Source organism: Meira miltonrushii (assembly GCF_003144205.1).
Source record: "Meira miltonrushii strain MCA 3882 unplaced genomic scaffold FA14scaffold_1, whole genome shotgun sequence".
Lineage (NCBI taxonomy): Eukaryota > Fungi > Basidiomycota > Exobasidiomycetes > Exobasidiales > Brachybasidiaceae > Meira > Meira miltonrushii.
Window position 1 is genome coordinate 2,672,972 of NW_020289943.1, and position 24,411 is coordinate 2,697,382.

A 24,411-nucleotide genomic window follows, 5' to 3' on the forward strand; every position below is an offset into this window, starting at 1 on the left:
TCCTTGATGCTTCTGAATGATAGTTCTTTTCCTTCTTTTGGTCTCTTTTCGTGACTTTTTTATCTGATCGAACTTGTTGCGGAACATACGTCTTTCCTCTTTCCGTTTGCTTCTTTGCATAACTTTTACGTCTTTGCTCAATTGATTTTTCGGGATTTCTCTGTCTCCAACCCCTTTTCAATTCCGTATAAGTTCGCTTCCCTTTTCTTTTTTGGGTGGCTGTTTGCACAGTCCCCCCTTCCGGAATAGCGCTTTTTGCTTCTTGTATCTCAGTTTCGTATGACTTTATCTCATTTTGCAATTCCTGTGATGAGAAGCTAAGAGAAACACAGTAAGTAATATTGTCAATAATTTGAAGCATGATGAGGAGCATATTTTTTTACCTCATGGATGAACTGCTATCTCTCATCAGCTTATCCTCTAGTTGCTTCACCACGTTAGAGCTGCCACCTTCTCCGCTCCGCTTTACTAGAGACTCCAGCGGCATGGAGAGAACAAGCTCGTTGAGTAAAAGCGAGTAAAAGAGAACGTATGGGAGGAACGATTCTCTCACAAACATGTTCCTTTTCATCTTTTGAGATGCTTTGACGGAATGAAATCTCGGCATCAACTTTTCGAACTTTTTATATTCTCACGTAACAGCAGTTCGAAAATATGCCCCGTAGTTTCGAATTTTATCCCACGCCTTCTTCAAACTTATTCTTGTATTTCTTGGGGATATATAAAGACAAATCATAGTTCACAGATACAGTATATCGGCAAGTGCAAGAATAAGCAAGGTCGTATAAACATGCTGAACAGGGTATGATGTCCGCCTTCCTATGTTCTTGGTTCGTTCACAATTTACCCACACGCTTCAACTTTAAGCTTTTCAAATGCATGATCGCCTCCTCGCGAGCCATTTCCATGGTCATACCCTTTTTCATTGTTTTTTTCATCCTTCTTTCTTGTCTTTTCGCTTCGGTATAATAACCAGGTTCTTTTGGTATTGGCTTTATTTTCGGTTTCATTTGCGTTGAATTCTTGACTCGCTTACCTTGGGGTGCATATTTTCTTCCGGCCGCACTTGCTGAATCTCCATACATTTTTCGTCTACCAGCATTGATCCGATCACGATTTTCATCCCTCCATTCACGATTGCGTTTCATATCTCTGGACGTACTCTTTTTGACCTTCTTTTGCTGTGGTACACGAAGTGCTAAAATCGCTCCCTCTGTGCTATCTTTAGGCGCCGTCGTCTGTCCAGCTTTAATATGCGAATCTATGATTGATTGATAAGAATCAATATGACGTTGCAACTGCTGAGAAGAATGGCTGCAGAGAGATGTATTCAACAAAGATGAAGACTGACATTGCCCAAATATAGAACTCACATGTTTGAGTCATCACTGTCATACATGAGTTGCTTTTCCAAAAACTTAAAGTCATACCCGTTTGATTCGATGCCGCTTCGTCTTATGAATGAATTGCGCAATGAAGCGGAATTGACAAGAAAAGCGCAAATGAATTGTAGAAGCACGAAAAAGTAGGGGATTGTATGAAACTTTGATTCAATGTTCATCTTCTTTGATAGATGGGAAAAAGCTCAACGATACCTATTCTTTCATTATAAGCCGAATTTCTGTGCACAGCAATACCTCAATCGATCCCAAAAGATGACTGGTACACCATGACCAGTCGGCCACAGCTGGACCGGATAGCATCGAAAATGAGATCTGCATACACAATCTGTTCTCATACATAATGTGGGGTGGTTGCGATGAAGTGCGCATTGAATGATGTACGCTGACCTATCAAGGAGGACTTGTACAATACAAAAACTCCCAAGCACGTAATTATGGCGAATCTGATCGAGTAAAAAGGGCAGGAAGATCCAAGATAAAGGAATTTGAATGACGATTTCGACAGGAAAGGCGCCCCGTTCTTCGCTTCTTTTATCCGATATTGTGTATTTGAACAAATGATGCGGATTGGGCTACATAAGAGCCGAAAATGCATAGTGATACGACAGGATGCAATGGTGATGGAGGAAGTTGATCCGTACATCTGTACATTCCGGCATCTTGCTCATATTGAGATTCTCCCCCAGAGCCATAGGACTAATCCTTACTAGGGAAGCAGCCATAAAAGCTAAGTTCAGAGCTGTATTTCTCCGCTGAATAGGGTCAGCGACAAAGTGAAGATCTGCTCTTAACAACCACGATTAGTGCCCCGACCAAATTTATAATTTTCTTCGCCACTGCTGGTTCAATTTTTGAAAATGTTGATTTGCTTCTTCTATTGCTTCTTCTTTCGTCATCCCTTTCTTTGATATCGATTTGTCCACCCTACGTTTATGTCTGTTTTCTACTCCGTAATAACCTTTTGCGTATTTACGAGTACGAGGTTTAGTTATGGCCATTCGTGTTCTTTCTTCGCGTGATACGTATCTTCCTCCTGCTTCGATTACAGCTTTTGCGTATGTTGCTCTTCTTGCTTCATTCTTCTTTTCTCGATTCGTTTCTCTCCACTTTCTACTTGTCATCATTTTACGTTGACGTACTTCTTCACTTGATTTCCTAGGTTTATTGGATTTTGCTTTGTCTATTTTCGCTTCACTTTCTTTGGTTGTGCTCTTTTCTTCTATCTTTTGCTGTTTGTAAGGATCATGTAACGCCTTACCAGTTTCGGGAACCGATGCTATAACTGATCTGTAAGAGTCGTATACCTTTTGGAATTCATGCGGTGATGCTACCCTCGATTCATCACCGCTGTCATCCATAAGAGCCTTTTCTAGAGTCTTCAAGTGTCCTCCCGAATGGCTGTTGCTTCGTTTCTCAATGATCGTAGATTGGCACATGCCGATCATATACGTACATAGATAAAAGGTGATTATCAACGTCCTTGAATTCATCTCTCTAGTGGTAGACGAAGGGCAGGCTTCATCTCTTTCCAGAGAACGCAATCCAGCATCCCTCTACCCTTGCACACAAACACCGCCCCTACTCTGAATGAAATGCCATAACTCTATATCCATATTATTTCATGACCTTTTTTACTATACAAATGAAAGTTTACACAAAATTAACTTTTTAAAAAAACCGTAAAAGGGGCGTTAAGATAGAGGCAATGGTGGGCATTCCTCAAACGGAGCCAAGCACATTCGTTGTTTGAAGCAAATCAAAAATTTGTGCAATATCAGCCCTTAAATCGATACCACTCATGCTTGAACGTTGAGAAAGCATTTTGCGTAAGCCCAAATTACCCAAAGCCATCCAAATTCGTCCAATAAATGCATTCAATACCACGCATAATTCATCATCAGTTGCATCATCTCGTAAACCTGAAAGCATCAATTCTGGATGATGATGCAAATGATCTTCTACCACTCGTTGACGGGGCGTTGAAAGGGCTAGAAGTGGTTGAGCTTGTACATTGCCAAGACTTGAAGCCAAATGACTCAGATCTGCACTGCTATGTCTCGTAGCATCAATCAAGCCAAGAGAAAGACTTTGTCGATTTAACATACTTTGTCTGTCATCCGATTCATGGCCGTAAGAAAGGGGTCTTGATAAATTTGATGGTTCAGGTGCAGCCATGGAAGCTTCAATGGATTCTTGAATTCCAGCATAAACTTGACCTTGTGCTAAAGCTTCCAAACGCAAACAGATGTAACATACCATCTTCACTTCATCAACGCTTAGCAAGTGTCCTGTCGGCTCAAACACTTCCACAGGTGCCAGTGTTGCTTGGACCAATGGTGCACTAGACGTTTCCGCCGCATCGGTCGCCTTTGGAACCAATGCGCCAGCAGGTGCTCCTCCTCCTTCAGCATTAGCAATCTCCTCAAATGCAGATGTTGTAGGTAAAATGGTCGTCGGTCTCGCTGTTCCAGATTCAACTTGACTACTACAACGGCTCAAGAGTCCTTTAGGGTAGACGGAGATGAGATGTTCGGGTGTTTCCAATCCTTTCAAACGATGTTCTCCAACGTCAAAGAAAGAGTATCCCAATCTACGTAGTAAGACGACGTCTCGGCTCACATTGGGATCATGCAACAAATAGTTACCATCTTCAAAGGCTTTTGTCAAATCTGTCATGTCACCCTCTTCTTCAGCCAATACGCTCCTTCTTTGAACATCATCTGCCGATCCGAACCACGTTCGCAATTCAGCCAAAACATCTCGGCTTACGAGAATTTGTCCACCCTCAGCTGCACTTTGAATACGACTTGCACGATTCACCATCGGTCCAAAGTAGTCCATTCTTCTCGTGATCGGATCAGCTTCACATACAGGACGGCCCCAATGGATACCCATACGTACGCTCAATCCTCTATACATCAACTCTCCCGTGCTTTCCGAATAAATCTCTTTTCCATCTTCGCTTTCCAGAATTTCCTGTGGCCAATTCTCGGTGAGCAATTGCAATTGAACTTGGAAGCACCACAAAAGAGCCGAAGTGACTGATTGAAAGCTGACCATGAATGCATCACCTTCAGTCTTTACTTCATAACCACCAATGTTGCGTAATTGTCGACGTAATAAGAAATTATGCATTCTCATAGCAGTTTGCATGCCCGCATTGGTTTCCCATAAATGCGTCGAATTTCGAATATCCGTAAAGACGAGAGCCACTTGTCCAACCGGAGGAGGTACCTCACGTTCAAGTCTAGCCAGCGTTCGATCACCCGGTAAGAATTCACGACCACGACGCATTGTTGGCTTCTTGAAGCCTTCCCAATGAGGTTCAAAGATGGATCCACCGTCATTACCCATTTGACCTGTCGCAACAGCTGGCGTGAGACCCTGGATTTGTGCGCCTCCTCGCATTCCACCTCTTGTCTTCTCAAACAGATCTCCGACAGCTACGACCATGACCATGATACTATCTTCAGCACCATAACTGATAGCATAATCACGTAACTTTTGTGCAGCCATCATTGGATCCTCTCTATCCATACGTGCGATATCGACAGCAGTCTGATAGGGGATAAAGTCCCACAAAGTCTTGTTTGCCAAGATGATGAATTCATCCGAATCTGTTAGTTCAATCTTGTGGACGGCAGGTGCAGCATTAACGATCGGCGCAAGATGATAATGACCAAAACTGCGTGAAACCTCCAAAGTATCGTTCACTTGACCATGCAGGGAAACCCATCCTTCACACGATCTGATTCGCAAAGTTTCATCACGATCGAATGGCACATGTTTGGTTGAGACTAAATGTGCTGTACTGTTACGTGAAAGCACTGCCAAAGCATCACCGCAATTTGCAACGAACAAGGTCTTTTTGATCACATACGCCAAAACCGCACTTGCACCACTGCGCCAATTGCCGGAAGAAATACTATCAGTAGTCATCGGTGCCTCTGTTTTGCCTGCTTCTTTACTGTTTGATTGCGTTCGGAAATCTTGACGAACACGAACTCCTTCAGAGATCAAGACATCAGCATACTCTTTTTCCATGCGCAAGAATGCACGTCTGATAATATCTTGAACTTTATCCATATCCGGCGATGATTGATGACCGGGAGTTTGAAGTCTTTGAACTTCCCATTGAATTCGAAAGTTGACCCATTGAGCAAGATGGAAAGCGATTCTACTGCCCATCTTATCACCATGTCCACGTCCGGCAAACATACCAAACATGCATTCGTCATTTCGTTTACGGAAGTTAGGCACAACGACATCGACGATGCTCAAATGATCATGTTGACCGAGTGCGTCCGAGATACCATAAGCCATCTGATTGATTTGACTCAAACTTGTACGAACACGTCGATCATCAAATTCGTCCGGCATTTGGTGCAAGGTTACAGTGACATCCATAAGACCCAGCAAGCGAAGATTGGTAAGACGTTGGAAATCCGAACTATCCGTACGACGAAAAGCTGGTGTACCGTTGGAGTGGGCTCCATCAACGCCAGTCATGACTGGATTGCTCTTGATCTCCAAGCGCTTATTTCCAGAAAGATTCAAGTAGCGCAAATTTGGGTTGGAATTCCAATTCCAATCGTATTGCTGATTCGAGATATTGTACTTCAAAGCATTTGTACCGACGTCCAAATTGACCAATTTCATCATTTTGCCCAATTCAGCAGGTAATGTTTGCAACTTGTTACCATTGATGTGCAAGATTCGCAATTCTTTCAGTAATGTGAGATCGTCTGCCGGGATACTACCGATCGAATTACCAGAAAGGTATAATTCACGTAATTTGATCAAATTTGAAAGTCCATAACTTGGAATTTCGTAAAGATCATTACTGCTCAAATTCAAGATTTGCAATTCCGGCAAATCACGTAAAACAGCAAAAATATCTTCTGTCAAATGATTATCGCCCATACGTAATTTTTTCAAACATGCACTTAGTGGCAATGGCGTCCTTCCAGCTGAATGTGCACCGTTAGCCGGTAACGTTCCCAACGAGCCAGCAGATCCTTTTCTACTTTGTGATAGTATGGCAGAGCTCACCATCATATCCACAGTTGAGCCTGGGGCAAGGGATGCGGCAGCGTCTGAAGTAGAAGGGAAAGATTCCAACAGATTGGAACTAACATTCAACCTCCTCAAACTACTGCAGTGCCAAATGCTTGCCGGTAAGGACTTGAGGTTGTTATTGTGCGCTTGCAGCTCCACCAAATTGGTCAATAAACCGAGACTGTCAGGCAAGGTAGCCAAGAGATTGTTTGTGCAGGATAACTTTGTCAATTGTGTGAGCGCACCAAGGTTGTCGGGTAAGACGATCAAGCTATTCCGATCAAGAACCAATTCTGTCAAGTTTGGTAGTTGACTCAAAACGTCGTCATCCAATTTACCCATGTTGGCGGATGAGAGATCTAGAATTGTCAGCGCGCACATGGCTTTAGCATTAAAGGTTGCCTTGCTGAGGGGGTTTTGTCCAATCTGCAAAGTTTTCAGCCTTTCACCGAATGTGACATCCATCCTCTTGAGGGAGTTATGCTCACATCGTAATATCTCCAAGCTTGGTAAATTGAACAGCACAGAGATGTCTTGGAGCAAATTCCTCCTCAAATCGATCACGCGAAGGTTGTGCATTTCACCAATCGAGCTTGGTAATTGTTCAACGCTATTACCGACAAAGACAAATCTCTGTAGTCTCTTGAGCATGTTGAGTTCATTGGGAAGTTCGACAATCGTGTTGAAGCTGATATCCAACAGGGTAAGATTTTCCAATTCGCAAGCAACCGATGGAAAGACGGCAAATTGATTGTTCGACACATTCAGATCTCGCAAAGTCTTCATCCATGCAAAGTATCCCGGAAGCTCTGACAATCGGTTGTTCTGTGCTTTGAGTGACATCAATTGAGGAATCTCACTCAAATTGATGTGGTTCAATTCCCGAATACGATTATCGCTCAAGTCCAAGTGGGTCAAATGGACGGCTTGTCGAATACTCTGCGGTACCCTTTTGAGCGAGAGATGGCTGAGACACAAAGTGGTCAGATTCGTGCAAATCTGAATGAAATCGTTTGGGATATCGTGCATCGGATTACCGCTCAAATCCAAGCTCTTGATCCATTCTGCGTTCTTGTACAGGAAAATAGGTACCATTTCCAAATTTCGATTACGCAAATCCAAAACGTTGAAATCAGCCTCTGTATTACCGAACGAATAAGAATCGAAATTTGTCACACGATCAGGTCTAAAGACAAATTTGATCAAAAACGATAAATCTTCCCTTCCCAACTCTTCCAAAGAGTCTGCTTCCGTATAACCTGCTTGTTCCAATCGTCTCCTCTGCAGAATTGCTGGCTTTTCTGATTGACCTAATGGTCTCTCTGAACCTTTATCACGCACGAACAACCTATTCACTTGAGCAGGGTCGATACTCTTGCGTGCTAAAATCGTACGTAGCTCCGACGCAGTAGCATCCAAGGAGATTGAAACTACAGAATACATACCATCATCCTTGTATACTCGCATAAATGTATGTTTTGAAGCTGTTTGGTTGCCCGGAGTCCTTTTGGAGGATTTCCAATTGAATTGATTATCCTCATCGGCTGAAGGCGTTACAGGAATGCCTTTACCTGGCGTTGGCGTGCCAAATGGGTGGTTGATGGAATTGCCCGTGTTTGGTCTGCTGCTACTCAACTTGATGCGAGAAGGACGATGAAGTCCTAATTTACCTGCTGCCGCTGCAGCAGCCGCAGCTGCCTGACCGATTGTCGATCCACCTCGCGAACCTGGTCTTACTGCCGCTGGTGAACCTGCAGCGTTGGATTGCAATTGAGTTGGCAAAGCTTGTAAAACTTCGAAAGAAGAATCAGAGCTCTTTCGCGTTGTACTGCCATCTCGATCTGTTGGCACGGATGTATAAGACTGACTAGAGTCGATCGTCTCACGTCTACCTTGCAATGCTTCCATAGACACCAATCCATCACGCACCAGTGCCGCATCTGCAGATGAGACTGAACTTTGATTTCCTCCCAAAGACGAAGATCCAAGACCACTCCAGATACTTGAGCCTAAAGAGGGTCGACTGGCATCACGTTTATAAGATGGCGAAGCAGTAAGCGGATCAACGCCCGGGCTCAATGCATCATCTTCAATTCCATCTTCATCATCTCGCAAAACATCACGAAGCTTTTGCGGTTGAACAGCCCAACTATCAGGCGCCATCCAAGAAGATGTAACTTTTCCACTTGAAGCGCTTGATTTTCTTGGATCAGTGGCATTACGGTTATGTGGTGGGAATTTATAGCCTGCATCTACACCTTGTTGACTCGGTCTGCGTTCTTGCATAAACTTGTTTGTTTTGTTTAAATTATTGACTGAAGTAGTAGGTGAAATATCGCTGCCGTTTGTCATTCTACTTGCGGTAGAGGTATAACTGGCTTTCCTATCATCTCGATGACTTGCGCCTGGTGTCAGATCTGATGGACCAATAAGACTTTTATACGGTTGATCGGCAGAAATGAAGCCATTTATACGATCTTGTTGCTGTTGTTGTCGTGCAGACGGTTCGTCAATCGAATCACTACTATTTGATGTTGGGGTATTAACACCACCGCGTGCCCGTAAGATTGCTTCCATTTGTGCCTTGTTCATCTTCACCAGATTGGAGCTCGTGACGTCAATCCTTTGAGGCTGTAATGGAGATCTCTGCGGTGCAACAGGAGCACCAGAAGCAGTTGCCATCCTTCGCAAATTTCCAGGTCGTTGTGGAGAATCCACTGAAGCAGATGAAGGCCTTTGTTGCTCAACAAATGATACCGATGTAGAACGATCACGTAGTGGTGGCTGTGTTGATGAAACAGGTGATGGTGATTTGTTCATTTTCCTTGGCACAATTTCCTCTGCTGTCAAGGTTTCACCCTTTGGACCAACTAAAGAAGGTTGTCTTAAAGACGTATCGACAAAATCATCGATATGATCAAAATTCGTATCCAAAGCTAGCGGCACGTCTTCTTGATGTGATCTTCTACTGAAGCCAGCATGAGAGATTCCACGTTGTGGATGACCAATCGATACACCCAAACCCGTATCGCCATCCATTGCTGAGCCTGCTGTTCGTGTTCGTTTGACTTCTTTATCACGCGTTCTTGGTCGACCGATCAATTTGGTTCGCCGTGATTCTCTCAATGTTTCATGATCGTCCACGCCTAATTCTTCGTCAATGCCCATTGCTGAACCATCTCCGCGTACTTCTGGTCTCGTGTGAGATCCTGATGCACCGGTATGGTGAATACGTGGTGTAGTGTTAGGCGACAATTCCTCTTCGCGTAGATTTGAGGTTGACTTTTTTGCATTCTTTGAAAAGAATTTGAGGGGATTCTTGGATGTTTTTGATCGCTTTCCCGCCGTGCCAGGAGTAGCAAATCCACCCAAACTGACCTGTGATGCAGAAGCGGCCAATGGCGGTGTAGAGGGACGTAAAGGCAACGTAGACTGAGAAGCAAAGAAACGTGAAGATCCCGATCCGCTATTATCTGTTAAGATTGAACGACCTGTGCTGCTGCTAGGATCATATTGACGACCGCTTGCGCTTCCAATGCTACCTTTTGCATCTTCTTGATCGTTTCCTTGAAACAAAAACGGTGAAATTTCATGATGTTTGGTCGATCGATGATGCAAAGGAGGATCAACGCTCAATTGTGATTCGATTGTTGCCATACGATTGACAGAGATCATTCCATCAACGCTAGGCAAAGTGGTTGCCCCGCTACTTGAGCGAAGTGGGATTGGCGGTGGACCTTCTCCTGGAGCCAAAGCGACATCGCTTATATCCAAATCTATTGATTCGCTTGATCTTCTTATGGGTTGTTCGGGTGGTACAGTTGTACCTAAAATCTTTGCTGCTTTCATTGTGATAGCGAGAGTGTTTGATGTTGTGTGTGATTGTGTGTGTGGGTGTTTTGTGCTGGTTATGGCTTATTGCATGATTGTCACTTTCGTATGCGAGGCTGTGCAATTGATTATCGAAACTTCAAGAGCGCATACTTGATAGACGGGAGAAGCCTCTAATCCACTCCGATCGGCAATAATTGATGAGGAGAACAGGAAGAGGAGGGGGCACGAGCTAGATGATGAATGAGGTTGTTGTTGGTATTAACACATAAAAAGTCTTTATCCCTAGTGCTGTTTGCCTTTTTGCCTTGCATTGGACGCGCTCTTGACAAGTAAAGTGCGGTGAACCGGTCAAATAAGAGTATCATGCAGTATTCGAGCCACAATTGGGTGTGTGTGCCTGAGAACAACAACATAAGCAACAGGGCAAAGAAGAAAGCAAAGGAAACGGGGACTGCCTTCACAACACACTTCTTCTTCTTCTCAAAAAAAAGGTCACCGTTCCATCAGATTAATCTTCACACCCCAGCCATCATGGCCGCTTCCTCCTCAACCCGTAAATTACGCATTTTGGCTTTGCACGGATACACTTCAAACGCATTCATTTTACAAAGACGTCTAGGCGCAATTCGAAAAGCATGTAAAGAAAATGCTGAATTCATTTTTGTAAACGGTCCAATACGTGTCGAACCAATCACTGATGCTGCAGAGAGCCTAGACGCTCCTGATCGGATCTCCAAAGCGAACGATCCAACGATCCCACTGGAAGAACAACCACGAGCATGGTGGCGATCAAGTGATGAAGGCGTCTATTTGCAGTTTGACGAAACGATTGAATATCTCAATAAAGAAATCGCTCAACATGGTCCTTTTGATGGCGTGTTTGGTTTCTCCCAAGGCGCTTGTTTTGCCGCTTTGATCGCTTCGGCATTCGAAGATCCTTCCCGGTATCCCAAATTCAAGCTGCCCAAAGAGCAAGGACCATTAAGATTCTGCGTCGCAGTATCCGGTTTCCGATCAAGGGATCCAAACATGCAAACTTTGTTCCCGGAAGATGGCATTCAAACACCTATCTTGCACATCCTAGGAAAAGCAGATCAAATCGTAGATGAAGACCGAGCACAAACTCTCGTTCAAGCAGCCGCAAATTCTCGCGTTGAACATCATGAAAGTGGACATGTGATTCCTTCACAAGCGCCTTGGAGGAACTTCTTACGGGATTTCTTTGCAAGCTTTGTACGGGAAGGCGAACCTGCCGATGCATGGAGAACAGTCATCGGACCAAACTCAAGACCAAAAGGAGAGCATTCTGAACCCAATTCCGGCACAGTCACACCTCGTCCAGAGAGTGAGAGAACGGGAACAGCTGACAAATCCAGTTTGTAACGGAAACAATACCACACACGATACCCAATAAATCTCACTGGAGAACACACTTTGTTCGTTACATTCTCATTAAATCAGCATCGTATAAGTCATATCAAATACAAGAAGAGTGTCCAAAAGAAGGAAGTCGTAAAGCTAAATAAAAAGGCGAAAAGAAGAAAGAATGACAAATGGCCAAAGAAAGGGTATACTCGCATGAGAGCAATAGACATGATCAACAAGATGTACGTGGTTTGAAATTAAACTTGAGTTTGCCGTTCACATCATAGATACCATAACCGGGTTCTTGTGAATCACTATAAATGTGTGCAAACCATCCAACGCCTCCTTGAGGATAAGTTTTCATCGTTGAACACTTGCTATCCAATAAATCATAATATGCTTGCTCACTTGCGACACTCGAAACTGCATTGGGAGAATTTGGACAAACGCCTGCATTACAATCATGCGTTGATGGCCAACCATTTTCGCTCCAATAAATCTTTTTGTTAGAGGTATGTTGCAAGAAGTAATTCATATCGTTTGCATCATCATGCCATGCTTTATCACCTGTTGATGCATCTTGTGCAAAGTAGGGTAACATGTGTGCATCGACAAAATCGATTGCGTCCAAAACGTCTTGACTTCCGCTATCTTGTTGAGATTGATAACCGTATGCCATATCAGAAACGGTCACATTAATGCTAAGATCCTTTAGGTTGGCTTGAGCGCTCTTTACCTGTTTGGCCAAATCGGTTCCACTCATCACCCAATCGTACAACGGCTCACTACCAAATTGAACACCTCGAGTGACGAACTTTGCCTTTGGATTGGAGTGTAATTGAGAGAACAAAGAATCACGTCTACCAATCCATTTATTATCACCATCAAATCCGAACCAAATCAAAGCATGAATACCAATTCCAGCTTGCCAAGCAGCCTCGACGACTTTGCCGTAATAATTCGTATCATCACATGCACCGTACAAACGCACATAACGAGCATTGAACGTATTACGTGCATCTTTGAATTCTCTGATCAATTGACTCTGTGATTGACAAGCAGAGATTTCATAGGAGAACCCTAAGAATGCATATTCATCCGTTGGACTACACCACCATCCGTCCAAAGAACTTGGAACGTTTGATGGCATATTGAAACCCAAAGCAGGGAAACATGATGATTGACTACTGTTTGTGCTTGTCACGGTTGGGAAGGATGTGGTTTCGTCTGTACAATCGTCGGCGTCGTTTGTTGTGGCAACTGAGGTAGGGTGAGTGCTTGCAGATGTCTTGGTGGCAATGTTGTTTTGTTTCATTGTGGTTGTGTTACTCTTTGCTTTTGTCTTTTTCTTCTTTGTCTTTTCTGTTTTGTGCTTGTGGTGCACCTTCTTCTTCTTCTTTTTATGGGTGCTCTTCTTCTTTGTTGATAGTGCTTGAACTGTTGCTAAAGAACTATTGGAGATCGAAGTGTTGTTTGTCAAAGTACTATTCAAGTTGGAGGAAGAAGAGGAAGATGAAGAAGGTGACGTACCATTGGAAATAATTGTCTTGTTCATCACATGAGAAGCAGGAATGGGCAATGCGATCTCATGAACTTCCTTCCAAGGAGTTAAGTCCAAAGCTTCGGGACTGGCAGCATTTAGTTGATTGGCATCAGATTTAGCTGCCTTGCTTAAACTGGCGGCTTTTTTGGCAGCATCATGTGTCGTATTACGCGAATAGGTTGATTGGAATGTATGCTGAACTGGTGCTGTTGCTGGAGCTGCTGAAGTTGTAGAAATTCCTTGTAACATCAAACCAACGAGTAAAGGAATGAGAAGTAACGAATGTGAAAGTGAGGTGGAGGAAGACATTTCAGCGTTAGATCGTGAAAAGTGCATCTTTGCAACCAGTACAAAAGATGATTAGTAGGAGGAAGGATGAATTTGGTGACCACCGGAGGAGTGAATGGTGATGGTGAAAAAGAAAGGATTGATTTGCAAGATTGACTTGTTTTATATTGAATTTGATACAAATGCAGGTCCGTAATCTATTCCATTAAGATTCAGGAACACACCTTCTTTTTCGGACACGGCAACTTGCCGAATTGAGAGGAGGATGATTTCTAGAAGTAGATTGTTGAAGCATTCGCTGTCGGAGTTGCGTGAGAGATTCAAACGGCAGAGTACTATAAGGCTCTGTATGCTTGACAGTATTATGAGCAGATGATATGATTGGTTGGATGGACATCCATCTTGCCCGAAATGGAAAGTGACGCAAACCTTTTATACACAACTCATTGTACCTGCATTCAATACTTGTCATCAAGTCATTCGTACATACTGGAGCATTAAGTCATGTCTGTCTGCATTTATTCGCTCAGATCGCTTGAATGAAGTGGCTTTTGTGATATAGCTCATCCATCAGCTTAAATGTGTTATTTGTGTTGGTCTTTTTCTACGCGTGTTCGTGTGCGTTACAAGTCACATTGAGTGAATGCACGCTAGTATCGTTGCCCTTGATCCCTCCCTCTCGATCCTATACTCTTTCTGCCGAATTGAACGCCATGATCTCTCATCCCTGATCGAGGATCACAGCAATGGGCATGATCTCCCTCAATGACGCTAAGCCTTTGTTTGTTCTTTCGAATCATAAAAAAATGTCCGTTCATCGGCTAAAATAGCAGCTTTTAATCTGTTCGTATACATAACGTTCCCCCTTATCACAAGACCAAAGCTTTAAGCAATATTACAGAGGAGACATAGATGGTTCACTCTTCTACAAACAAACGGGCCCTCGCACTATCGTGGTAATGACTTCGATTAGGAATATTCTACTCAAATAATAGATACATAGATCAAGCCAAGAGGTCATGACCCCAATTCTTGAGTGAACGATAAGCTTTGGTTTGTTGCAATTCCTCTTTACTCTTTGAATCTTTCAATTTACCTTCTTGTGCTAAATGACGTTTACAATAACTTGCAACTTTACGCATATGCTCTTTATCCTCATCGGTGTATTTGGATGGATCTTTTTTAGGATTACGTTTGAGAATATCAGTGATCTTACGTCCACTCTCGTGACCAACACTTTCACCACCTTCATCTCCCCATCCGCTCGATTCGGATTCTTCAGTTTTGAGCCAATTTTCTAAATCACTTGCGCTCATATTGACGTATTCGTTGAATTCTTCAACTACTTGATCGTCTGATTTACCCATCTTGTTTGCTTTTGTTGCGTATTGATGATAATTTAGAGGAGAGAGTGTTCGTGGATGGCTGTATGAGTGATGTGTTAGCCGGATGGATCTTGGGGCGATGCTGTTATTTATGCGAAATAACCTCATACCTCTCCCATGTCCACATCTCACAGAGATTGCCTCTCTCTCTTATGTGATTTTCATGTTTGACCCTGATTTGCAAAGATGCAATAGGAAAGTGACTTAACACCATTCACATTTACATAAGCATGATGGGTGTGGAGGCTTAGAAGTCAGAAAAAGGAAAGTGCGTATTGTTAAAGCAGTACGTTAGCGTGATTAGTAAAATGTCATGCTGCTAATCATCATATCATATGACCGCATCGTAGTGCACGGACTAGAAGAACCCTCCCGATTCAATTAACAAAGCAACACACAGCATCCATCCTATTCTTCCTTGATAATATCATAGCAAACACGTTGCCCATCATTCGACCTTTCATCAAACAAAAGATTCTATCGGCATTGTTGCTTTCGCGCTTTGTACGACCAGGAGCAGGAGCAAGAGAGATAACTGCATTATCATCGTCAGCAGCAGCAACAAACACTTATCAAACGACTGAGATCCAAAAACCTTTTAGAGCCCATTTTGCACATCACGCTCATCAAGGAGTTTTATCAGACGATCCCAAGAAAGTGATCAAAGAACAACTACGAAAACAAACACAAAACAAAGATCAAGACGACCCTTTCGCAATGGAACGATCAGAGAACGTTTTGGGTGAGAGACTACAGCAATGCGGTACACAGCCAATGACTGGCTTCTTCCGAGATGGGTACTGTAATACCTCAGCTGCCGATAATGGATCTCATACAGTCGCAGGAGTAGTGTCTGACGGATTTTTGTCTTTCAGTGCAAGCCGAGGAAATGATTTACGTGGTTTGTTGAGCGGTGGCTGTAAATGGTGCTTATGTGCATCCAGATGGAAGGAAAGCTTTGATGCATGGAAAAGAGGTGAAATTGATCGGGATAGCGTGCCGAAGGTCATGCTGGAAGCAACTCATAAACGCGCTCTCGATCGTGTCAAATTGGACGATTTGAAAGCGTTTGATGTCAAGAGCTCTACCATCAGTAACCCGTCTGATCCGGCACAAGGAGGTCCAATCCGTTAGGGAGATGTCATCCAGCAATCACTTTATGTAACAACATCTAATGACCTAAAACATAGCGCTTCCTCAACTTGACTGTATGCGAGTGATGTGATATAACATTAAATAATAAGTTGTGATAACCCCGCTTAATGCACACACACAACCCTGCAGACGTCTGTCCCTCCGTCTGACTATCCATATCATGAGGTAGTCCCTCAAAATAAATTTGATATGTTCCTTTCAAGCGGAGCTCCGATTCATGTCTGTTCATTACGCCATTCCGTCGAATGAAGGAAATAACGCTGCCCAAAGTCGTCTGTTCTCCGTGTCCTGTTTGTGCAAGACATTATTTGATAGTACTTTTACATCTATCAACCCTCTCCCTCTCTTTCCCTCTAACTATCATATTCAGCCCTATTCACGATGAAGCCATCATTTGTTGGCTATATCCTTAAATCTCTTCTGCTCACCATCGCGCTCATCCACTGTGCCCGCTCACTTGAAGGCCCTGGCTTAGAGCATTCAGGCTGTAGGAGTGCATACAAGAGAAATCTGGCAAGACGACAACTCGGCACTGCTTCCGGGGAAGGAGCATCAGTTAATCCAAGTGGTGGTGCATCAGGTGCAGGATATTCTTGTGATCCAAATTCATGCAAATTACCGCATTGTAGATGCGCAGATGCAAAACCGCCGGGAAATCTTGATTTGAAGGATGTGCCACAATTTATCACAATGACGGCTGATGATGCTATTCAATCGTACACCCTTGATGTCTTGAATGCGTTGACTAACGGACGCAAGAATCCAAATGGATGTCCTGTCACCAGCACATACTTCAACTCTTTGGATTACACGAATTATTCAATGGTGACGGATTACTATGTTGCAGGAAATGAAGTTGCAGATCATACCATCACTCATGTTGCTCAACCTAGCATTGCAGAAGTGTCGGGAAATCTTGTTGCTCTCAATGCGCTTGCTGGTATTCCATTCAAACGTATTATCGGATTTCGTGCTCCTTTCCTCAATTACACCAAACAGAACCTTTTGGATTTAGCCAAAATGAGTTTCACGTACGATTCAAGTAGCACGGCTGCATTGCCAGCATCTGATCCCAATACGGATGCCTTTTGGCCTTATACACTGGACAATGGTATGGCAAATGATTGTGATGTAGATGGACTTGCAATCTGCCATGGTGAACCCAAGTTGCCAGGATTCTGGGAGCTTCCGATGTACACGACATACAATCCAGACAAGAGTGTGTTGGGTTTAATGGACCCTTGGCTCGAGACCACACCCGATAAGACTCTTGAAGCGCTCAAGTGGACATTCACCGATCATTACAACGCGCAGAAGCAACCATTCGGTCTATATACACATCCAATCCATATCTCTACTACATACCCAGGCGCACCTGTGCCTGGAAATACGAAGCAGATTCAAATGTTGAACCAATTCTTGGACTTTGCCATGACGAGTGGACAATTCCAGAATGTATGGATGGTAAACAATCGACAATTATTGGCATGGATGCAAAATCCTGTTCCTGCAAGTCAATTGAACACTTTGCCGGAATTTCAATGCCAAACGCCTAACATTCCACAAGCACAAATTTGTTCAGGTATTCCAGCCAAAGAAGAGAAATTGTTGGAACATTGCATCAGCGATACGGCAGGTGATTCGTTGAATAATTCACCGTTTTATACCTGCTACGGATGTCCAACCGTCAGGCCAACACCTGATCAGCCCAATCCACCGCAAAAGAACAACGATGGCTCAGTACGCAAGCGAATTGACTCTACATGCGATACGCCTTTGTAAGTTGTGAAAATGATTAAATTTTGTTGTTTATAAATACTGACCCTTTCCACTTTCTTGATCAGCTGGGATCCAATTGCCGGCAAATGTCTCAATTCCGGATTCCAAGATGATACCCGTCCCATTGGACCGAATGGCGCCAATTTGACCAGCTCTGGATCGACCAATACAGCCAACCTTAGCGATTCATCTGACAGTTCGGATGGCTTCAAGAAGTTTGGCAATGGTGCAAATTCTGTAAATGCGTTTACGGCTGCAACTTTCACAAATCTTGTAGGAGCAGTAGTCATGTTGTCTTTCCCATTTGTCCTATTCACATAAATCACTCATATCGAGATAGGTCCTTCACTGTATCCATCGTCATCAGACATCCCATCATTGTGCCATGATACTTTATTCCAGCAACATATTTCATCTGCACAATAGCTAGATAGATAAATAATCAAGGTTCACACCATATATTCAATACAATTTTATTCAAAACAACGATAGCTTCATGGAATGTTGCTAATCGTCATTGCCATCGCCTTCTGCTTGCGTACTTGAGGAACTGAGATGCATCTCCGAGGAGGTGAGGCGGGTCATTTGCCCGGGGGCGTGTGTATCGCGAACGCGTAGAAGCGCTGCGAATGCCCGATTGGGAGCGATGCAGTATGGCACGCGTTGACTGGTTGGCGGCGGCGGCATTACCGAATGAGTAACTGCTTGCGGCTTGTGTGTGTACGTGTGTGATTGTGTGTGTGGTGAAAAGAGTTTAAAAAGGATGACTAGGCTAGCGCGTATGCTTTTGTCGTGTGTGCGTGTACCTGTTTACCCGAGGCAGAAGACAAGGGGAGAAGCAGGAAGAATAAATGAAAAAAAGAGTCGGAAAAAAGTTCTGAACTTCCTTATCTCTGTGTAAGAAGAAAAGCGTATGCGAGAGAGCTGGGTTGAGTTGCCAGCGCTGCTTCATCTTCTCTTCTTCCACATTCTACATCCACTATTCAGACAACAGTCTTGAATACAACAAAACCACCACTTCCAGTCTAACAAGCATACTTTGCTTTGCTTTATATTGGATCAAAGCATTCTTACCCTTCAAAGCTCTTGGCCAATCTTGCCAACAATCTACCTGTGCAAGTAGTTTGCATGTTTGATAAATCAACTCGAGACGACTACATTACGTGAGTAACAACAGAGCAAGCAGTCTAGCATCCAGCAGAATGGCTGACCTCTTCTTCATTGTTCCCCTCACTCAGCGACGCCGTTTACAAATCAGACTCGGCCTAAAGTAATCTATCAAATCATGATGTTAACGTCTTCCTTACTTCGATCTTCGGCCTTGTGTCGATCGGCCATTGCTGCTCCTCGTTTCTTGAGTACAACAGCAAAAATTTCACTTGCTTCGCATGCTACCGATATTCCTGTGACGCAAACGCCTGCACCTCCATCGCAACCAGCAACGTTGTACCTCAAGTCAGGACACAAGTTTGCCGGAAAATCTTTCGGTGCTCCTGTCTCTGCCAGATTCGGTGAAACAGTTTTCACAACTGCCATCACATCTTACACCGAATCTTTGACAGATCCATCCTATCAAGGTCAATTACTCACCTTTACTCAACCACTTATGGGTAACTATGGTGTGCCAAACAACTTCTGCGGTCGCTCTCCCATGGAACATCCCATGGACGTGGACGTTGGTTCTTTCCTCGAATCTCGTGCAGTTCAAGCTGCCGGTGTGATCGTTAGCAATTTGGCAGAGCGATTCAGCCACTTTGAAGCTGTTGAAAGTCTAAGCACTTGGTGTGCTCGTCATGACGTACCAGGTATTTCAGGCATTGACACCCGTGCCTTGACAACTTTGTTGCGAAACCAAGGTTCTACTCTCGGTGCAATCAAGATTGGTGATGGACACGAAATCCCACCAGCAGAGAGCGAATACATTGATCCAATGGCAGAAAATTTGATCCAAAAAGTGTCTACCTTGCACCCATACACCATCCATCCCGTCGGAGGTGTGACTGCTGCTAAAGGACATGTAGCTCTTTTGGACTTTGGATGCAAAGCAAACATCGTTCGTTGCTTGATTCGTGAAGGGGTTTCAGTTACTGTTTTACCATGGAATTACGACTTCAACAGTGTCCGTGACAAATTTGACGGTCTGTTCTTGAGCAATGGACCAGGTAGCCCTTACTCAATTCCAGAAGCGATTGAAACTACTCGTGAAGCAATGGCAACATGGGACAAACCAATCTTTGGTATCTGTATGGGAAATCAAATCATTGGTATTGCTGCGGGCTTAAAGGCTTACCGTATGAAGTTCGGTAACCGTGGACACAATCAACCGGTTATCTCTCTGCTCAACAATGGATCTTCCGTCAAAGCAGGTCGTGTTTACATCACCAGTCAAAACCATGGTTATGCTATCGAACACGATCAAGATGCAAAGACGATCGAAACAGGTAAATGGCCCGATGAATGGTTGCCTTGGTTCGTGAATGCAAATGATGGTACGATTGAAGGAATTATTTCATCTCCCGAATCAGGAAAAAATATCAGAAGTGCACAATTTCATCCTGAATCTCGTGGTGGACCAGAAGATACGTTTGGAATGTTTAAAGATTTCGTTGATGATGTCGTTCGTATCAAAAATGCAAAAGGACTTTCGGCCTCTTCGCCTGGTTTGGAAGAATCTCTCCTTGGCCCTTCGCCGGTCAACATGGAACCTCCTGTTCCATTGGTAGCTGGTACCGCTGCTTAAATGCATCTGTAAATAGTCTCTATAGTTTTCGTCAAGATCGTTTAATTCAATCAATCATTCTCATATTCTATGAACGGTATCCTGTGGTTGAGCACGTGCTGACGGATAATCTCGGTGGCTGGCTTGTTTTAGCAAAGCGCACCCAACGCACACAACGCATTTGGCAGACTGTGTACGCCTTGCTTGCCTGCCTGCCTAGCCAATGAATGCTAGGCGGGCGGTAAGGCGTAGAGTAGAGATATGAACGTCAGTCAGGTTAATTGTCTAAGCAGGGACTTCTTCTAGTGCTTGTGTGTGAGTGTGCACGCGTGCGTACGTACACCTAATCAATTGTCAGACAGTCAAGGCTAAAGCGAGGCAGAAGGAATTTGCTATGATTGAACTAATATACCATCATTCCTGATCACCAACAAGCCAAACACCAAAAAAGTTGCACTTGTCAGCTCAATTCTAGCAAAACATGTCTGATTCGGAAAACAGTGAAGTCGGTGAGGCCAAGACCTTCACCCTGCAAAGTGAGTATCACGGAGAGGGGATGAATTGGATCTTCGATTTTTGGACGACTCTTGGAAGTGAACGTCGAGACTGTTCTCGCTTCGATGGTATGGAATGCTGCAGCTACTGTTCAGAGATGGCAATGTCAGGAATGAGATAAGGTCTTCACATGAATGTCGCAGAAAGTTAGGACAGCGCCCGCGGATCGAGGTCTACATCTATGCGCCTTACGACCAAATGCTACTGTATCTCGCCGATTCTCAAGATCCCGTCTATCATCAGATCCTCACCATACTGTCTTCCGACCGCATTACTGACTGACTCACTCTCCCCTTCCCCTTTTTGCAGCCGCTGCATTCGATGCCAGATTCCCAAACCAAAACCAAACCAAGCACTGCTGGCAAAATTACGTTGATTTTTACAAGTGCGCCGGTGTAAGAGGAGCTGATGATTCGGCTTGCAAACAATTTTATCGTGCTTTCCACTCTTTATGCCCAAACGAATGGATTGCTAAATGGGACGAACAACGTGAAGGTGATGCTTTCCCTCATTCTTTGGACCCTTGAACGAAGCCTCGGAGGGAAATCGTATGATCGAATCGAAATGTGCAATAAACCTACCTATTAGTATCTTCTAGCACGATTCTGTATTAGAAGGTCTGAAATAAATCGTTTCTTCTCATAATCAGATTGGCCTGATAGTTTCTTTCAGACAAATATTTCAAGCAAGAACAAATCAATTAAAGAACAATGATGAAATAATCTATGAGGAGAATAATGTGCAAAAAATCTATGAAACTTGTAGAGTTTTGACTCTTTCATCCAAAGTGTCCATAGGTAGTGTCTTTAAGGATGATGTTTTTGTTGTTGTTTGTCTAGGTAAGGAAGCAGCCGTTGCAGCCGGCTGAGAACGGGCAAGCGATGCTCTTCGCTTCAATAAACTCTTTGTCAATTCGCCCGATCGATGGGCAACGATGGATAATAAACTATCTGAAAGTCCATGAGTTACTTCATTTCCACCTAAGAAATAAATACTTGCGTCAATCTTTGGTCCGCGTAAACGTTGACTTTCTTCAGATTCATCAGCAATACTTTGTCGCCTTGACCATGCTAAACTTGATGCCAAGTCATCTTGTTCGTCCGCAAGTGTGGATGAATCACTTGAATCGCCATCATGTCGTGGAGTGCTGGTTCCACTAAAGTTGATTTGTTTGGGCAGCATTGAAGGTGAAGCAGGTTTAGATGAAGCAGGTGTCATTCTTGTAGAAGAAGGTTCTCTTCTGTGCGTAAATGCTTCGGATGAATAGCTGACTAATCTATAATCCCGTGTGATTCCACGGCATCGTTGTCGTAATCGTTCAGCTGATGATCTATCGTTTTGCAGTGCAGACAATGCTTCAAAGCTATCAACTTCATTTGCAAAACCAAGGCTTGCTTTTGTTAATTCGACATTAGAGTCTAGACGTGGATAGAGACTTTGCAATGGCTTGAGGAAAGGCATACAATCAGGTCCTCTCTTGAACCCAGTGCCGAAAAATACTGCGTCAAACGATTCCGTTTCTTCGTTCACTCCTTCGGTAGGAACGGCAGGATACTTTAGATCTTTCAATGTCAATCTGACAATATCTTCTTCTGAAGTCTCATCTTTTACGATTTCAATATGATCAATCTGCGCATTCGGTCTAAGTTGCAATTTCCCGTGAGAAGGAGGTCCATCTGCATGTGGCCAAGGTTGACCAAGTTCGATCTCTTGATCGTATACTTCCGTATGAAGAGTATTCAAAACGTCCGATCGAACGACTGAATAATTTGTCCTTCTGTATTCTTTCAACCATGCTTTTCTTTCTTCATCTCCCGCACGCCAAAATGCATCTGTACGATCAGGATCAAATGCTTGTGCATTCACGAATGCTGAGTCATCGGAAGGCACAATCGCCGAAGCACGAAAGATGAGCGAAACGTGTGCTTTTGGGAATGTGTTGCGTAAGTGAAGACTGATCTCGGCAGCTGATTGTCCACTTCCCACGACAGCAAATCGCAACGGAGCGGATTGTTGACGGGTTTTATCAATCATGGATTCAGTTGTGATTGTTTGTTGTTGTGTACTATGTTCTGTTGATAGCTTCTCCAAACGACGATCTTGGATCGCGTTTAATCTTGCATCAATCTTTGCAAGCGAAGGCAGGTATGCACTCGAGTGAATCAGATGTGATGGGTTCGCATAAAATGCTTCACTCAATACGTCCGGAACGGCAGGTACACCACCAACGGCCACCGTTATATTACGTGCAAGCATTGTCGTCGTTTCTCCAGTTTCGATTGAACGTAATGTTACCCGCCACTTTTGTACTCTTGGCGATTGTGTTGTTGTTCCAGCAACGATTTCAGCCGGTTCAACATTAACAACTTCTTGGCCGTACGAAACTGAATCTTGCATTCGTTTTGCAGCCCAATGCAAATAAGCACTCCAATCACGTCTACTTGGGATACTTGCTTCTCGATTGATAAATGCTGCCAAACGACCTTGTTGATGTAAATAATTCGTGAATGTGAACGAAGACGTTGGATCTCGCATCGTTGCCAGATCTTTCATTGGTGAAACTTGTAGTTGTGCACCCGGTAGCAATAATGATGAATGCCATGCGAAGGCGGGTTGTTTCTCCACAAAATGAAACTTGAAGTTAGTTTCGCTTGCTTCTTGTGATTCACGTAATGCGATGGAGAGGGAAAGGTTTGCCGGGCCAAAGCCTATACCCAGTAGGTCTACCTCATCATCGTGTAGTTCTTTTGGGATGGCCATCTTGTGTGGAAGTAAGGGGAAGTGGATGATGGTGTGAACAACAAGATGTGTTTGTCTATTTGAATGCCTCCGCACTCATTTATCATCCGATAAGTGTCCCTTCCTTATACTTTACGTTAGATGATTGTTGGATGAATTTGAAAATAAAAAGTTTTCCTCTTATCCGATGATCACATCTTTTCCCAAATCATGCGTTTAAAGTTGACCATCCACATGAAGTAATATGCATAACTTGTGTTGTTTTTTAGCGGATGAAATTGAAATATTATCAAAGCGATAATCTACGGACAGAAAAGAAAAGGCTGAAAGATGCGCCAAAGAAAACAAAAAAAGGCGTTGGATCAGTCAACGGGCGCAGGGGTAACACAGGCTGGCTGCATAAAGGCGGAAGGCGGCTTCTACCTGTCAAAATAGAAGCAAATCAAAAAGGGTGTAATACTCAGCGTATTATTTGCAATTCAACCGCTGGTCAAGTGGAGAAAGAGAGCCCTTGATCGGATGATTTTTGAGCTGGAAACCGGCTCATCCGTGTATATGAGATCAGTTTATAACATTCCCGCACCATAA

The 24,411-nt window shown here is 43.7% G+C and overlaps 12 protein-coding genes across 12 annotated transcripts; 5 read left to right on the forward strand and 7 right to left on the reverse strand.

The window, feature by feature from the left end:
• Positions 1–836: 836 nt before the first annotated feature.
• Positions 837–1,561, reverse strand: FA14DRAFT_152989 (uncharacterized protein; the record flags this gene model as incomplete). The annotated part of the gene is made up of 2 exons (XM_025497566.1): positions 837–1,314; positions 1,374–1,561. The coding sequence occupies 2 exons, from the start codon at positions 1,559–1,561 to the stop codon at positions 837–839; spliced, it is 666 nt and encodes a 221-aa protein (XP_025357923.1).
• Positions 1,562–2,221: 660 nt separating this feature from the next.
• Positions 2,222–2,839, reverse strand: FA14DRAFT_152990 (uncharacterized protein; the record flags this gene model as incomplete). Its single annotated transcript, XM_025497567.1, has 1 exon — positions 2,222–2,839. The coding sequence occupies one exon, from the start codon at positions 2,837–2,839 to the stop codon at positions 2,222–2,224; it is 618 nt and encodes a 205-aa protein (XP_025357924.1).
• A 158-nt stretch (positions 2,840–2,997) lies between these two features.
• FA14DRAFT_159581 (PP2C-domain-containing protein) lies at positions 2,998–10,544 on the reverse strand. Its single transcript, XM_025498282.1, has one exon. It carries the CDS (start codon positions 10,308–10,310, stop codon positions 3,123–3,125), a length of 7,188 nt encoding a protein of 2,395 aa, XP_025357925.1. The 5' UTR covers positions 10,311–10,544; the 3' UTR covers positions 2,998–3,122.
• Positions 10,545–10,826: 282 nt separating this feature from the next.
• On the forward strand, positions 10,827–11,678 carry FA14DRAFT_176914 (uncharacterized protein; the record flags this gene model as incomplete). Its single annotated transcript, XM_025500706.1, has 1 exon — positions 10,827–11,678. One exon carries the CDS (start codon positions 10,827–10,829, stop codon positions 11,676–11,678), a length of 852 nt encoding a protein of 283 aa, XP_025357926.1.
• A 214-nt stretch (positions 11,679–11,892) lies between these two features.
• FA14DRAFT_163414 (B-(1-6) glucan synthase) lies at positions 11,893–12,975 on the reverse strand (the record flags this gene model as incomplete). The annotated part of the gene is made up of 1 exon (XM_025499818.1): positions 11,893–12,975. One exon carries the CDS (start codon positions 12,973–12,975, stop codon positions 11,893–11,895), a length of 1,083 nt encoding a protein of 360 aa, XP_025357927.1.
• Positions 12,976–14,083: 1,108 nt separating this feature from the next.
• FA14DRAFT_16832 (uncharacterized protein) lies at positions 14,084–14,402 on the reverse strand. The gene has a single exon (XM_025500138.1). It carries the CDS (start codon positions 14,307–14,309, stop codon positions 14,142–14,144), a length of 168 nt encoding a protein of 55 aa, XP_025357928.1. The 5' UTR covers positions 14,310–14,402; the 3' UTR covers positions 14,084–14,141.
• Positions 14,403–14,439: 37 nt separating this feature from the next.
• FA14DRAFT_159582 (DNA-binding protein) lies at positions 14,440–15,115 on the reverse strand. The gene has a single exon (XM_025498283.1). It carries the CDS (start codon positions 14,856–14,858, stop codon positions 14,496–14,498), a length of 363 nt encoding a protein of 120 aa, XP_025357929.1. The 5' UTR covers positions 14,859–15,115; the 3' UTR covers positions 14,440–14,495.
• Positions 15,116–15,200: 85 nt separating this feature from the next.
• On the forward strand, positions 15,201–16,133 carry FA14DRAFT_159583 (uncharacterized protein). The gene has a single exon (XM_025498284.1). It carries the CDS (start codon positions 15,594–15,596, stop codon positions 16,008–16,010), a length of 417 nt encoding a protein of 138 aa, XP_025357930.1. The 5' UTR covers positions 15,201–15,593; the 3' UTR covers positions 16,011–16,133.
• A 279-nt stretch (positions 16,134–16,412) lies between these two features.
• FA14DRAFT_118248 (left border a protein) lies at positions 16,413–18,131 on the forward strand (the record flags this gene model as incomplete). The annotated part of the gene is made up of 2 exons (XM_025496279.1): positions 16,413–17,809; positions 17,876–18,131. The coding sequence occupies 2 exons, from the start codon at positions 16,413–16,415 to the stop codon at positions 18,129–18,131; spliced, it is 1,653 nt and encodes a 550-aa protein (XP_025357931.1).
• Positions 18,132–18,796: 665 nt separating this feature from the next.
• FA14DRAFT_16876 (small subunit of carbamoyl phosphate synthase) lies at positions 18,797–20,634 on the forward strand. The gene has a single exon (XM_025500159.1). The coding sequence runs from the start codon at positions 19,096–19,098 to the stop codon at positions 20,548–20,550; it is 1,455 nt and encodes a 484-aa protein (XP_025357932.1). The 5' UTR covers positions 18,797–19,095; the 3' UTR covers positions 20,551–20,634.
• A 328-nt stretch (positions 20,635–20,962) lies between these two features.
• Positions 20,963–21,672, forward strand: FA14DRAFT_187706 (putative COX12-cytochrome-c oxidase, subunit VIB). The gene is made up of 2 exons (XM_025501620.1): positions 20,963–21,065; positions 21,394–21,672. The coding sequence occupies exons 1-2, from the start codon at positions 21,011–21,013 to the stop codon at positions 21,609–21,611; spliced, it is 273 nt and encodes a 90-aa protein (XP_025357933.1). The 5' UTR covers positions 20,963–21,010; the 3' UTR covers positions 21,612–21,672.
• A 234-nt stretch (positions 21,673–21,906) lies between these two features.
• FA14DRAFT_110621 (uncharacterized protein) lies at positions 21,907–23,817 on the reverse strand (the record flags this gene model as incomplete). The annotated part of the gene is made up of 2 exons (XM_025495919.1): positions 21,907–22,115; positions 22,242–23,817. Coding segments are annotated over 2 exons (1,785 nt in total), but the record flags the coding sequence as incomplete, so codon positions are not given.
• Between the last annotated feature and the right edge of the window lie 594 nt (positions 23,818–24,411).